The sequence below is a fragment of the Myotis myotis genome, unplaced genomic scaffold (genome assembly GCF_014108235.1).
Source record: "Myotis myotis isolate mMyoMyo1 unplaced genomic scaffold, mMyoMyo1.p scaffold_m19_p_1, whole genome shotgun sequence".
In the NCBI taxonomy this organism is placed as follows: Eukaryota; Metazoa; Chordata; class Mammalia; order Chiroptera; family Vespertilionidae; genus Myotis; species Myotis myotis.
The window spans coordinates 181,767,700-181,782,710 of NW_023416313.1; the positions used below are offsets into that span (position 1 = coordinate 181,767,700).

At 51.1% G+C, this 15,011-nt stretch overlaps 1 protein-coding gene across 3 annotated transcripts in view; it reads left to right on the forward strand.

Annotated features, from left to right (window-relative positions):
• Positions 1-12,831: 12,831 nt before the first annotated feature.
• Positions 12,832-15,011, forward strand: part of SMAD6 (SMAD family member 6) — an 80,666-nt gene continuing 78,486 nt past the window's right edge. The window contains exon 1 of one of the 3 annotated variants that reach the window (XM_036305610.1): positions 12,832-14,794. In XM_036305610.1, the coding sequence (XP_036161503.1) occupies positions 13,981-14,794 (814 nt within the window). In that variant the 5' untranslated portion in view covers positions 12,832-13,980. The remainder of the gene's footprint in view (positions 14,795-15,011) is intronic. The other 2 variants (XM_036305622.1, XM_036305618.1) reach the window with 2 other exon arrangements.

Consider the following 15,011-nt stretch of genomic DNA (forward strand, 5'->3'; position numbering starts at 1 on the left):
TTTACATGCTTCCCTAATAACAGCAGCAGGGAAAAGAGTATGTTGCAAACCCAACACTGTTTCTTAAATCACCTGCCCAGGAGTGCTTCACACCACTTCTGCTCATGTTTCATTGACCAGAGCAAGTCACATGGCCACGCTTGAGTTTGGGCGGGGGTGGGTAGAAAAGTACATAGAATCCTACTATGTTCCCAGTAGGACTGGTCGCTTGTCAACAGTCCTAATAACCGCCATCGATGGAACAGGCCAGACAGGCGCTTGGGCTGGGTGTGCCTCAGATGTGGTTTGTTTGGCCTGTTCAGTATTTTAAATCTTTTTATAAGGTTTCCAACATTTATGACATTAGGTATGTCACCAGCAAATCTGTATAAAAAGTTGGATAATCTGGTGATAGTGAGCCCAGTTGTATTAAGATCAAGTCGAGCAGATGATAACAGAAAAACACCAAATAACAGTAGCTTAAATAAAATAGATGCCTCTTTTTTATATGAAAGGATCCAGGAGATAAATAGGCAGTCCAGGTCTAGGGTGGTGGATTAAAAAAGGTCATCAGGGGCACCCTGGCCAGTGTTGCTCGGTGGTTAGAACGTCAGCTTGAGGACTGAAGGGCCTCAGGTTTGATTCCTGGTCAAGGGCACGTACTTGGGTTGCAGGTTCAATCCTGGCCCCAGTCAGGACGCGTGTGGGAGGTAACCAATTGGTGTATGTCTCTCACATCGAAGTTTCTCTCCCCCCCCCCCACTCTCTCTGAAAAGCAATGGGAAAAATAGCCTCAGGTGAGGATTAGCAAAAACAAACAAATAAAATTTGCCCAGCTGAAAATATATCCTCATTCTACTATTAAAGAGAAAGAGGGACAGCTGAGGTCGCCATAAACAGTCTCTGTATGTGGGAAGCCGCCCATTGTCTTCTCTGGAAGAGGTGTGGACACGGAACCCGGAATGCCGGTGACCACTGAAGCCCTGGCAAAGGTAAGGGCTATGCACCCACTGTTTAGTGGAGACAATGGTAGCTGAAGCAACTTCCCCATCAGATAGTCATGTAAATCCTTACTGATCAGATAGTTTGTCTGTTGCTGGAACTTGCCTGCCTAAGGGCTATAGGTGTATCCCAAACTGAATAAAAGGATGGCAAGGCCTGAGTACAAGGGAGTCCATCCTCTTGGGATAGGCTCTCGCCTGGCCCCCCAATTTCCAAATTATTTCTTGTCTCGTCTCTTTCATTTGCGTGCGGCCCCTCTTCCAGATCCTGAGCCCTGAACCATGCGGGACGTGGGGAACATTCACATCTGTCGTCCTGATTGTCTGGAGTGAAGTAATAGATGCCTTGCTTACAGTGGGCCTGATTCACCAACTTGCCACAGACCCCACCACTTCCTAATGCCTCTTCAGCACTCAGTGTCAGTAACTGTTTCCCATTGGGTTTGCGCTGGCTTTTTTATTTCTTAGTGAAATTAAAAAGAGGAAAAAACGTCTATACCTATGTCTCTATTAAAAAATCAAAAGAACAAAAGATATACCAAGAGAGTCATGTGTTTTAAGAAAAGTGAGAGTGGAAGTATATTTATTTGGGGAAGAGAAAATATTCCTAGCTGTATATCATGCAAACAATGTATTGAGAAAAAAAATGCACCTTAACACACCATTATGAAACAGCGTCACTCATCACTCTGGCCTGGCAGGTATTTTACTGGTTGTTCAGCTCCCTGGGAGACAGTGGGACTCCCTGGTTCGGCACAGCTCACCCCTCTTCCTAGGAAAACAGTCTCATTTTATCCAACCTTTCTTACCCCTCATTTGAAATGATCTTGCCCTTCTTTGTATTCAGGGCTTTTTTTTTTTTTTTTTTAGCAAGTTCAAAACCATCTTGCAAAGTTCAAGATCATTATAACAGGCAAAAATGCAGTGAAATAGCACACCACTGTCAGTTAATTACCAAAAATCCTTTAATAGCTGACATTATTATAAATTATATACCCATTATGACAGGGACAATTGGGCTCTCTGTTTTTCTTGCCCTGCATTGGAACCCCAAACAATGCCGTCTTGTTGGGGAGAATGACCTGGATGCACTTGGAAGCAAGTGGGGAGTTTACATGGGCTACCTATGCTGACCACGGCAGCCTGCGGGCCTCTGGGGACACCCTGTTCCTGGGTGGGAGTGAGGTAGTGGCCTGACAAGGCCTCAGAACCACCCTTCTCTCCATCCCCCCTGCCTCCCCACTGCCATGTCTACAAGAGTCTCTTCCCCCTGGGCCTCCCAACTCTCTCCACCCTGTTCTCTGCTCCTCTCCCTGTCTAGGCCCAGCTCAAAGAGCCCCTCTTCCAGGCAGCCTCCATTGACTCTCCTTCAAGTTCCAGACACATGGTAGGTTGGTTCTCTTTTGTTTCGTTTTCATTTTTTTTTTTATCCTCACCTGAGGATATTTTTCCATTGATTTTTAGTGGAAGTGAGGAAGTGAGAGGGAAAGACAGAAATATTGATGTGAGAGAAACACATTGATTGGTTGTCTCCTGCATGAGCCCCAACCAGGGCCTGGGCTGGGGAGGAGCCTACAACTGAGGTACATGCCCTTGACCGAATCGAACCTAGGATGCTTAGGTCCACAGGCCAACTCTCTATCCACTGAACCAAACTGGCCAGGGCTGTTTTCATTTGTTTTTGAATCAGATACATAAAGTATACATTTTAAATGTAAACCTTGATGACTACTGACTTAACAGTATGTGTATACTAGAGGCCCGGTGCATGAAAATCGTTTTTTTTTTTTTTTTAGCAAGTTTAAAACCATCTCGCAAAGTTTTGAGATGGCCTGTGCCCTCTTGCAGTCCAGGAGCCCTCAGGGGATGTCCAACTGCTGCATTGAGCATCTGCCCCCTGTTGGTCAGTGTGTGTCATAGCGACCGGTCGTTCTGCTGTTCGTTCTATTTGCATATTAGCCTTTTATTATGTAGGATTGCGTAATCCCCCTTCCTAACCAAGATGTAAAACATGGGTTAACTCAAAAATGTTTCTGTGCATAGGAATCTCTGGTTTAGTGGGTCTGGGATAGCCCAGGAGGACAGGTTAACTGCATCCAGATCTTCAGGCTGAGTGGCCCGCAGCCTACCCTTGCTGGGGTAGGTCCTGTATCTTCTTCGTTATTGCCCCCTTAGGTGAGGGTATAAACCTTAGAGGCCATCTGGCCCCTTTATCTCAGGATCCAGTAAGGTTCTGGTCTGAGAGTGGCACTCAATGGGGTGGATACAAGCTGGTACAGCTTGAAGCTGTGCAGTTTGGGAGGCTATCTTTAAGAAAAAGAATACTCTTTTTGGTGCAGAGCCTTGGACAGACCCCTCTACAAGTGACATTTGCCCTATTTCCAATTCACCCCTGGCAGCCATTGAGAGTTTGTGGTCTTAGATGTTGTCAGGGTGAGAAGTTGTCTGATGGACAAGACAGGTTATTCTTCAGCTCACCCCTCCATCCATAGGAATAGCCATGGGGATGTTTAGCCTTGCCCCATATTAGGATCACTTGGGGGAGCTTAAAAAAAAAAATATACCGGCCCAGAGCAGATATTCTGACTTATAATTGTTCTTGACTGAGGATTGAGTTTTAGTACTTTTCAAGCTCCTAGGAGATTCTAACATAGTCAAGGCCAAGAACCCCTGAGCAGTGTCCTGCCTCTTAACCTTTCTTTATCTGCTCCACACTTATACCAAGAGAAGCCTGATGACTGTACCTTCCACCACCACCACCTTCCTTCCCCTCTCCTTCTGAGGGGAGGACGCCTGGCCGTGGTCAGTGTCAACACCAGCCACATCCCTGGCCCACCTCCAGGGCGCTCCCTCCATGCTGGGGACAAATCAACCCATAATATTAGGGATTTAATAAGCACCTGACGTTATTTCTAATCCTCACTGCAACACTGCATTTCAGCAGGGAGGAAACTGAGCTCGGGAAGCCTTGTGATGCCTTCAGAGCCCCAGTGGGAATTGCTGGAGCGGATAAAGCCCTCGTGTATTTCCCTGGCCAGGCTGCTCCTATTTATTGAACACCAGCCAAGCCCAGGTCACAGGCCCAGGGGATAGCCCACGGCAGACTTATCCATTAGACACAGCAGACACAGTAGTACCTAGGGCTCACGATAATTCTAGGGGAGGCCTATGAAATATTTCAATTTTGTTTGAAACCAGAGGAAAAAAATGAATAATAACAAGAAACTCAGTGTGGATTACATTTATCTTTATGCCAATACACTTGTAAAAAAAATATGTATTTTTTAATGGAACAGGAAACCCATGTAGCCAAAACTGTCTAAAGTCCATGGAAGTCATGATGCAGCCCTGCATACAGTCATGGGTTCTGGAAGGCCCTTCCCAGAGCATGGCTAGTGCTAGTGGGGATTAAGGCAAGACATGTTTATCACATACCTCTGTACGCCTCGCTCTGGGAAGTAAACAAGAGCATAAAGCCTGCCCTGGTCTGGCTCGGAAGAGAAGATATACACACAGGAAGCCACGGGCAAGACAAGACAGGATGCACTCTCCAATTGTCGTCAGTTCTTCCATCTCTTCTTGTTTTTGTCATTTCATTTGTCACTTAGGTCCTGCTTGCAGGTGATTGAACTGTTTCATGTATGTAATTATTCAATCAACTAGTCTTTTGTTGATTTATTCCTTTCTTCAACAAATGTTTACTATTTTAAGAATATATTTTTTAGCCCTGACCGATTTGGCTCAGTGGATGGGGCGTTGGCCTGCAGACTGAGGGGTTCTGGGTTCGATTCTGGTCAAGGGCATGTGCCTTGGTTGCGGGCACATCCCCAGTGGGGGATGTGCGGGAGGCAGCTGGTGGATGTTTCTCTCGCATCGATGTTTCTAACTCTCTATCCCTCTCCCTTCCTCTCTGTAAAAAATCAATAAAAGATATATATTAAAAATAAAGAATATACTTTTTATTTTTAAATACTTTATTTCTTTTGAATGGCTAATTCAGCCTATGGTGCAAAACTTCAGAATGTACTAAAGAGTACACATTAAGAAGGCTGGAGGCAGGAGAGAAATGGAGGCTTCTTTTTACTAACCCTTTGGTCCTGTTTGGACTTTGTATAAGGTGCAAGTACTACCTACTTAATAGAATGATTAAAACAAACAATCAAGCATGCATAAAAAACCCAAAGTATGGGCTGAATGGTTAATTCCCTCTGATCTGGCTTCCAGCAACCTGGTCCCACCCCAAGAGACAATTATCTTTCCCAGTTTCCAATGTATCTTTACAAAGACATTTTATGCATATGCAAGCATATGTGCTCTGTAAAAAATGTACACAAATTGTAGCATACTATATACATTGTTGTTAGCCACTTAGTATTTTGATCTTTTGATACTGAGGGCTGCCTCATTCTCAATAGCTGGATGATCTAGCATAATTTATTTAACCAGGTCCTCTATTGATAAAGGTGGTTTCTAGTTTCTTTCCTTTTATTATAAAGTAACATTCTGGAGCATAACTCCCACTCTTTAAGATGTGCATTATTTAACGGTATAAAGACACATCTGTATGGTGTATGTATTTATTAAGTGGAATTGCAGCATCAACAGGTGTGGGTGTTGCTGCAGGGACAGGAACTTCCTGTCCCTGGTACAACTTCTATAGGGAGGCCAATTTGGCCCTATTTATCCAATATTAAAACCTCTCTCCCCAGACAATTTCCGGAGTCCCTCCTGGGTGCTGGGCCAGGGGTTCAGACATGAGGAGCACTCAGGCTGTGCTCCAGGGGCTCTCAGAGGCAGACTCATCATTTCCAGCCTGGGAAGGAGGCATGTATAAATGCCAGGACAGTGCAAGGAAGACAGACTTGGGCCTGCCCTTGGGAAGAGAGAGAAAAAATGTTTCTTAGAGGAAAAGAAGGAAGGGCATTCTAGGTGAATGGGCCAGCATGTGCGAAGGCAGAAAAGCAGGGCTCCCTGTACTAAATGCCTTTGGCCAGTAGCAAGTGCCCCACAGAAACATAACCAAGCACCAAGATGAGCCACATCCCTGGGCATCATTTAAATGACAGCTCCTGTATTACCCTGAGGTGGAGGGGAGTGAGCCTCTTCCAGGGCAGGGGGATGGGGAGTGGTCAGGTCAGGTCTGGGGTTGTGATCTGATGCTACTCACAGCAACAGTGGCATTCTTTAGAAATCTCCCATTTCTGCCCTAACTGGTTCGGCTCAGTGGATAGAGCGTCGGCCTGTGGACTGAAGGGTCCCGGGTTCGATTCCGGTCAAGGGCATGTACCTGGGTTGCGGGCACGTCCCCAGTAGGGGGTGTGCAGGAGGTAGCTGATAGATGTTTCTTTCTCATCGATGTTTCTAACTCTCTATCCCTCTCCCTTTCTCTCCATAAAAAATCAATAAAATATATTAAAAAAAGTCTCCCATTTCTGTCCAAAACTCAGGAATTTTGCATTCTATCCCCTAATATATCTGGGTTAGCTTTAATATTACAAATGAAACATATTATAAATAAAACATACAAATAAATTTCTCAACATGTTTGGGTCAAATTCGTTCTCTAAAAAAATCCTTTGACTTCAAGAGCCACCCCACGACCCTGCCCAGATAGAGAAGGGTGCAGGTAATTCAATTTCACTGTTGCAAATCCACAGCTCTCACCTTGACCTGTATGCTGCTGCCTCCAGCCCTCTCAACAACCATGAGGCTCTCTATTTATCTGATCACCGGGTGTTGTCCTCTCCTGTGGCATCACAGCAGAATGACAACAGCAGCTTTAAATGCTTTACATTTTGATACTCTCAATCAATACTCTCAAAGACCCGGTGAGGTAGGTGCTGTTATTATTAAGCCTATTTTACAGATGGGGAAACTGAAACTCAGAAAGGATATGTAAAATGACCAAGGCTACTGTGTAAGGGGCAGAGCCAGGATTAGGACCTAACAGTCTGACCCCAGAGCCTGTCCTCTTACCTCCTGCATTACCTGCACTGCTCAGCTGGGGGTGAGAAGCCTTAAGTACTGCGATAAAGGGCAAGGAGCCCTGGGAGTCAGCAAACCTCTGCTCAATTTGCCCTGTGACCTTGGACAAGCCATTCTCCTTTTCTGGTCCTAGAATCTACCCAGGCTCCTGCTCTCTGCCCATTGTGCCCTGCACTTCTGAAAGGTTACAAAGATAGAGGGTTAAGTGCAGCCCAGGGGGTGTGACCAATAGCAATTGGCAGGGAAGTTTCTGTTGGTTCCCTTACATAGCCCACGTTTCTTCTCCAGGTCACTTCCCACAGTGAGCTGCTGAGTCCTACAGTGTGTCAGAACTTTACTCATTTAACTCCCACCTAGATTAAATAGGCACATTTTATAGATGAGGAAATTGAGTCTCCTACATATTAAGTAGTTTCCAGGGTTAGTTTAGTGGCTTAAACTGGTAATTAATGATGGACTGCATTTCATATAACTAATAATAGCTACCATTTATTGAGCACTTATTAGCTGCCAGACACTGTGCTAAGCACTTTAATCTTCAAAACAACGTCCCAATATTATTATTACCAGTTAAGTCTCAGGCTCCAACTCTGTAATCTACAACATGGGAATAATAATAGTGCACTATTGGGGATTATTGTAGGAGGTGAAGGAAGTTGCCCAAGTCCATAAAGCTCAAAGGTGGCTAAGCAGGATTTGAACACAGGTCTGTTGGGTTTAACAAAGTAATGGTTCAGAACCATTACTCTGTATTGCCCAAGCACAGGCTCTGTGGAGTGGCAATAGTGAAACCAGAAGTCAATTCAGAGAGGCTATGGTAATGGTAATTCTCTCTGAGGGAAAGTAGTCAAAAGTCAAAAAATAAACAAGCCTAAAAGTGGGTGAGATTAGTTAGGGATTGGTTGAACCAGTATTCCCAACATTTCATGCATCCTGGCGGTTCCTAGGATAATTTCAGGTGATGCAAAGATAAATACATATTTATTTTAAAGTGATAAGTATAACTAGCACATTTGTGACTTCATGGAGATCACTGCTTATGATAAGGCTAAATACATATGGTGAGTTGATTTTAAAAATTAAGTAAATAAGCATCAATAACATGTGCATACTGTTCAGATGTTCTCTCACACTCTCAATATGCAACAGCAAATCATGCTGGTTCTGTCTTCAAATACGTTCACTTCTCCCCAACCCAGCAGGGCCCCGCATGGACCACAGCAACAGCCTCCTTCCTACCAAGGCCCTGCTCCACTGGCCCTCTGCGATCTATTCTTCACGCGACCACTAGAGGGAGCCAATTAAAACAAAGATGATCATGCCCCAGGCCAGGAACCTTCAGGGGCTCCCCAGCCCACTCAGAGGACAAGCCAAAGACCCAACAATGTCCAGTATGAACCTATTATCTGCCCTCCAGTATTTTTCCCATCTCATCACATCTTTGTTAGTTTTGGAACGTGGGCATGCTCCCACCTCAGCACCCTTGCTGTTCTCTGTGCCTGGAACATTTTTTCTCCAGATAGTGTCATAGTGATTCACCCATCACTGTCAAGACCTTGCTCAAATGCCACCTTCTCAGGGAAGCATTCCCTGCCCACTTTCCCTGAACCACACATACCCTCCTAAATTCCTCTCTCCCCCTCTCTGCTGTATTCCGATCTTGGCACCTTTGCCTTCCCAAACACTTTATACCTGATTACTTTGTTTATGGTTTGTCTGTCCTCCCATGAGACCCCCTGGAGCTCAGGGATTTTTGTGTTTTGCTGACTGCAGGATTCCTAGCACCTAGAACACAGCCTGTCATACAATAGGAGCTCAGTAAGTATTTGCTGAGTGAATGAACGTAAAGTTCCATTCATGCACGTATGCATTTTTCAAGAGAGAGTGAGAGAGTCCATAGCATTCACCAAAGCCTCAGAAGGGTAGTCTACCACCCAAGGGTCTCCCAATTCCCCCATTTTGGGCCATGTTGGCCAAGTAGATTTACCTTCCAAAGAGGCCGACTTAGTTGGGGCTATAGTTATTTCCCAGAAGAAGTAATGAGTCGGGCCCTGGTTTATTCACCCGTCTACTGTAAAGTGGGTTAGGATGAATCAGTCTCCCTGCCTATCCATTTGACTGTAGTGAGAGGTGGCTCCGACTCCCTCTGTGATACCTCAGTTCATAACCGGTGGCCCCTAGAGCCCGCCTCTTCCCACCACCAAGTAAGTAAGTTCTGCCTTGTTTCTGTGTCATGCCTTATATCTTTCCAGCTAAAGTGGAAACTTCCCAAGGACAAAGAATCATATTTTCTTTTCTAGGAACAGGCAATAAGAAGATGCACACTTACCTCAAGCAGCCCTGGGTTCAAGTACCAGCTCTGCCAACTATTGGCTGTGTGACCAGAGATGAATTCCTTAACTTCTCTGTTTCCTTCTCTAAAATCTAGTCTAGTAAGAATAAATTCTTCATTATGTTGATGGGGGGATTTGATGAGATAGTGCATGTAAGTGTTCGGTACAGGATGATAATGAGCATGGAGCTTGGTGAAGTGAGGGATTTCAATTAACCACACAACCAATATTTACTGAGTGCCCACTATGTGGCAGGCTCTGTGCTAGTGACTGGGGCGGGGGGAATAGGTCAGGTGCTGTCTTGTGTGAGTTGGCTTCTTTGTGGGTACAGCAGAATGGCATCAAATGGCCCGCTTCTGACTCTACTTCCTTCGCGCTGCTGTGGGAGGCCTGTGCCTGATAGTTCCAGCATCTCTCGGGTCTTCCTCTCTAGAGGCAGAGGAGAATGACAAGGAGTTGTATGGTTCTGAATTGCAAGAAGCCCTGTAAAGGGGAAGCACAGGATGCTTTTGGGGGGGGGGGGGGAGGGGGAGGACTGGAATAATGGGAAGGGTGCGGATTTGAATCTGAGGGGATAGAGTTACTTCTCTGTGATTTACTTTGTCAGTGACTTGCTACAGGCACCTGAGGAGCAGCAGCTGGGACCCCACCTTCCACCTCTCCTACACCCCCAGGCAATTGGAGCTTGTTCCCTAGGAGGGTGCTGTTAAGCTGGAGGTCAGAGGCCCTGCCCTTCTGGGACCCTGCTGCACACACCCTCTAGTGGTCATAATGCAGGTTGCGCTAGGCTGGATGGGCCCTGGGAATCCAAAGACCTTGGACTCACTGCCACTGCTCTTCCCTTCCTGATACTATCTCCCCTCAGAGGCAGTCTTCCTGTCAGGCTGTCCTAATTGTGGTAACCACCTCCAGCATGATTCCTATTCTCATGTCACAGAGGAGTACCCCAAGGCTTCAGAGCTGCGATAGCTTAAGTAGGCTCAGTACTGAACTTAGGCCTGGATGACTCTGGGTTCAGCACTCTTCAGGCTCATCCGGCTGGCACCCCACCCCCCAATACCACATCTCTGGGTGAGCAAGAGCTGAAGCCATACTTGATCCGAGTTACTGCCCAGGGGAGAAGGCTGCTCTCCCAGGAAGGCCAACTGCTTCAGACTCCACCTGACATCCCTCAGAGCAGTCCCTCAGGAACCCTGCAAAAAGAAATGCCATAGTATCCCAGGGAGCTACGGGGATGGAGGGGGAAGAGCCACAGTTCAGATTTGCCCCCAGCGGTAGGTGCTGAGCATCTGTGGAAGCTGATCGCCCATCTCCTGCCTGCTGTCCCATTTCCTTTGCTTCTCATTACGCACACACATACCCTTTCCCCAAACTGGCTGGGTTCAAATTACGCCTCTGCCACTAACTACAAGCTTGGGCAAGTTACTTAATGCCTTTGTGCCTCAGTGTTCTTATCTGAAAACCGGTGGTAACAATTATACTTACCTCCAAAGTTGTGTTGTATGGAGTCGGGGGCCTTTACCCCATAGCACTGATTCAACAGGCCAAATGGATCACATTATGAAAAATCACTGCCCCGAAGGATGTGCCTCCTTCTAGCTGTTAGGGGTGAACATCCATACTAGTTTATTATGCCCTTCTGTTTTAGTATTTTAGCACCCTCAACACTATTTTCATTTCAACAGCAAATTGAAAGGGCAAGTTCCTGTGCCTCAGTTTCCTCATCAGTAAAATAGAGATAATAGTACCTAATCAGGGTTGTTGTGAGAATTAAATGACTAAAATCTTTGTAATGTTTCCAACATCGCCTTGCCCATAGTAATGAGTCTATACAATGAGCTATTATTATTGTAATCAACAGCCAAAACAGCAAATACCCTGATAAGAAAAATACTTTACGTTACATTGAGTTTCTCCTTGTATTTTAAGATGCATTAATTTCCCTGAGGACAGGAAGTGACTTAAAGGGGCTTCTGGGGTGTGCCCCCCTTCCCATTACCTTGTCTCCTGGGTACTGGTTACACAGGTATTGTGTTCACTTGTGAAAAATTCATCCCGCCGATCACTTGCGATTTGTGTACTTAAAATGCACTATCTCCTATGGGATCTGTATGTGTCTGTGAAGAACGCAAGGCAGGCTTCGTACCCATTTTACAAACAAGAAATTGAGGCCAAGACAACAATTTTGATTTGGCCAAAGCAGTAGGGGATGAGGGTGGGGAGCCTCTCAGTCCCGTGCTCCATTCGGGAGAGCAACTGCCTCTGCCAGGGAGCGCGGTGCGAAAAGTACCTGGCTCCAGGTAAAGCTCGCCAAAAGGCTCTGAGCCCTTCCTGCAAGTCCCCCTCCTCCCCCAGTGTTCACAGGCGCCGGGTCGGGTGCTCGCACGGACGCATACTCGCTGGGCCAGCTCGACGCGTGGGCACCCGGAAGGGAAACCCCCAAGCGGGAGCCCCCGAAGGCGCCCAGCCCCGGGCCAATGGGAGTAGCGGAATTTCTTTCATTCAGTGAGGGGCCGGCCTCCGGCTCCTGCCCGGAAAGGGGCGGGGCGCCGTGCCGGGGGCGGGGCCGCCGTGCTCCGGAGAGAGGGCGGTGCCCGCCCCGCGGTCGGGCCAATCGGCGCCGCGCCCGGAGGGGGAGGGGGGACCAGGCCTTTTTTCCCTCCGCGCGGGACCAATCGGGACTTTACAAGCTTGAACTTTTGCCACCCACGGACGAGCGAGCGCGCCCGAGGAGGTACCCCGCCGCGCCGGCTCCAGGGCCTTGGAGCGGCCTTAACCCTTCCCACGCCGGGCCCGCAGCCGCCGCCGCGCCCCCAAGCTCGTCCCTGACCCTGCAGGACCCCGTCCCCATTTCAGTGGTGAAATGTCGCTGGAGAAAGCACGACCTCTACCCACACCCCTCTCTGCGGTGCAGAGAGGAAACTGGGGAAGGGGGAGGAGGAAGCATCAGCCCTGCGGGGGCCCGGGAGCGCTGGCTCCGAGGGAGGGCTGTGGCGACCGAGAGGAGCTCGGCCGGCGCAGACGCTCCCGCCTCTACCCCACCCTCAGCAACTCCTTACCTCGGGCCCCTGCGTGCGAAGCGTCCCACGGCAGCCCGTTTGGCCCGGTACAGCGACCCCTGATTTGGCTCGGGAGGTGTGGAGACCTCGGCCATCACGGAAGATCCCAGCACCCCACCAAACCAGCACCCCCTGTTCCTAAGAGACGCAAGCCAGTAAGGCTCACACGCACACCCATTTTTATTAGCTTTCCCTGTGATGGAGTTTGCATCAACTCTAACGTGCAGTGTGTTTGTAAGTTTGTGCCCCAGCCAGAGATAGGCAAGGCGCCCCGTTTGCGTCCGAGACTCGGTGGGTTCGTGGAGCCCTCGCGCCACCCGCCCGGGGTTTGTGTAACCGTGTGTCGTGTGTGCGCGCGCGCGTGTGCTCGCTCGCATCCGTGCCCGCGGCGCAACGCGAGCCCGAGAGCGGGCGGTGGGGGCAGTCCGGCCCGGGCGGGGGTGCCGGGGCGAGCACGGGGCGGGGGCCGGGGTTCGGCCCGCCCCGGGAGCCGGCCCCTCGGAGCCGCGGGCCCTGCAAAGGGACGTGTTCTCCTTTAAGAGTTAAGAAACTTGAAACCTTGTTTGCGCAACAATCAGCGCCGCGGAGCCGCCAAAGTGTCTAGACTGGCATATGATGGGAGGCAGCCAATGACTCCGCGGCGCTCCTCCGGGGGCCCTCAGTGTGCGTTTGAGGAGAACAAAAAAGAGAGAGAGAGCGAGCCGAGCGGGGGAGCGAGCGAGGGAGCCGAGCCGAGAGAAAGAGCCGCCGGGCGCTGCCTCGCTGGACTTCGCCGGGACCGCGGGGCCACCGGGAGGCACTTTTTGTGGAGGGGGGAGGGGGAGCGACCTCTGCAGCCGCGGCGCCCGGGGCGTCCGAGCGCCGTGTGGGGTGGGCTGCGACCTCTGCCTCGCCGGATTGCATTTTTCATTAAGGATTCCCAGCAGCTCTTTGGGATTTTTACAGTTTCCACTCATGTGTTGACACTCGCGTTTGGGAGAAACTCGCTCTAAGTGCATCTAGCGCCTGGGACCTGAGACGGAGTTGGCCTTTCGTGCATGCAATTCCAGGGATTTGGGGTTTGTTTGGGGTTTCTTTTTCTTCCATTTTTTTTTTTCCTTTTTGCAGGGAGTAAGACGAAAACTCAGAGTATCAACAAGCCTGCCTTTCGGATCCTGCAGGAAAAGCCCATGCAGTTAAGCGCTTGGGTTTTACAGGCAGGACTTCCCAGGCACATTTAGGGGGCTCGGCGCGAGCGCTTTGTGCTCATGGGCCAGCCGCGCAACTTTTGAAGGCTCGCCGGCCCATGCGGGGACTTTTTGGCGGCGCGCCGCCTGCGGTCCCCCTCAAGCGCCGGGGCTGGAGTTGCTGAGCAGCCCGGCCACCGGGGTCCATGTAGCCGCTGGCCGGGCGCAGACTTCGGCTCGGCGTGCGCGTGTTCCCCGCCGGCCCACCCCGGCGAGCTCCCTCATGTTGCAGCCCTGCGGCGCCCCTTCGACGACAGGCTGTGCGCGGTCTGCACGGCGCCCGGCGGCGGTGCTTCATGTGGGGCTGCGGCCCGCGCAGCCGGCGCCTCGCTGAGGGAACGGACCCGCGGTAACCGGAGACCGCCTCCCTCCCACCCCCGGCGCCAAAGGATATCGTATGTTCAGGTCCAAACGCTCGGGGCTGGTGCGGCGACTTTGGCGAAGTCGTGTGGTCCCCGACCGGGAGGAAGGTGGCGGCGGCGGCGGCGGCGGCGACCAGGATGGGAGCTTGGGCAGCCAAGCTGAGCCGGCCCCGCGGGCACGAGAAGGCGGAGGCTGCGGCCGCTCGGAAGTCCGCCCGGTAGCCCCGCGGCGGCCCCGGGACGCGGTGGGACAGCGAGGCGCCCAGGGCGCGGTGAGGCGCCGGCGCGCGGGGGGCCCCCCGAGGCCCATGTCGGAGCCGGGGGCCGGCGCTGGCGGTTTCCCGCTGGACGTGGCGGAACCGGGAGGCCCGGGCTGGCTGCCCGAAAGTGACTGCGAGACGGTGACTTGCTGTCTCTTCTCGGAGCGGGACGCGGCGGGCGCGCCCCGGGACGCCAGCGACCCCCTGGCCGGGGCGGCCGTGGAGCCGGTGGGCGGCGGGCGGAGTCGCGAAGCCCGCTCCCGGCTGCTGCTGTTGGAGCAGGAACTCAAGACGGTCACGTACTCGCTCCTGAAGCGGCTCAAGGAGCGCTCGCTGGACACGCTGCTGGAGGCGGTGGAGTCCCGCGGCGGCGTGCCGGGTGGCTGCGTGCTGGTGCCGCGCGCGGACCTCCGCCTGGGCGGCCAGCCTGCGCCCCCGCAGCTGCTGCTCGGCCGCCTCTTCCGCTGGCCCGACCTGCAGCACGCGGTGGAGCTGAAGCCCCTGTGCGGCTGCCACAGCTTCGCCGCCGCCGCCGACGGCCCCACGGTGTGCTGCAACCCCTACCACTTCAGCCGGCTCTGCGGGCCAGGTGAGCGCGCTGCGCCGGGCGAGGGACGGGCTTGGGCGCGGGGTCCCCCTCCGGTCCCCTTCCGTGGCCTTTTTATATCGGACACCTCGGGTGGGCAGAGCTGCGGTGCTCCCGCTCCCGTGGGTGCCCCTGGGTGGTGGGAGCTTCAGTGGAGGCGCCTCAACCTGGTCCTACCGGGGAGGGGATCTGGGCACACTCATCAAATGGCAACTTCATC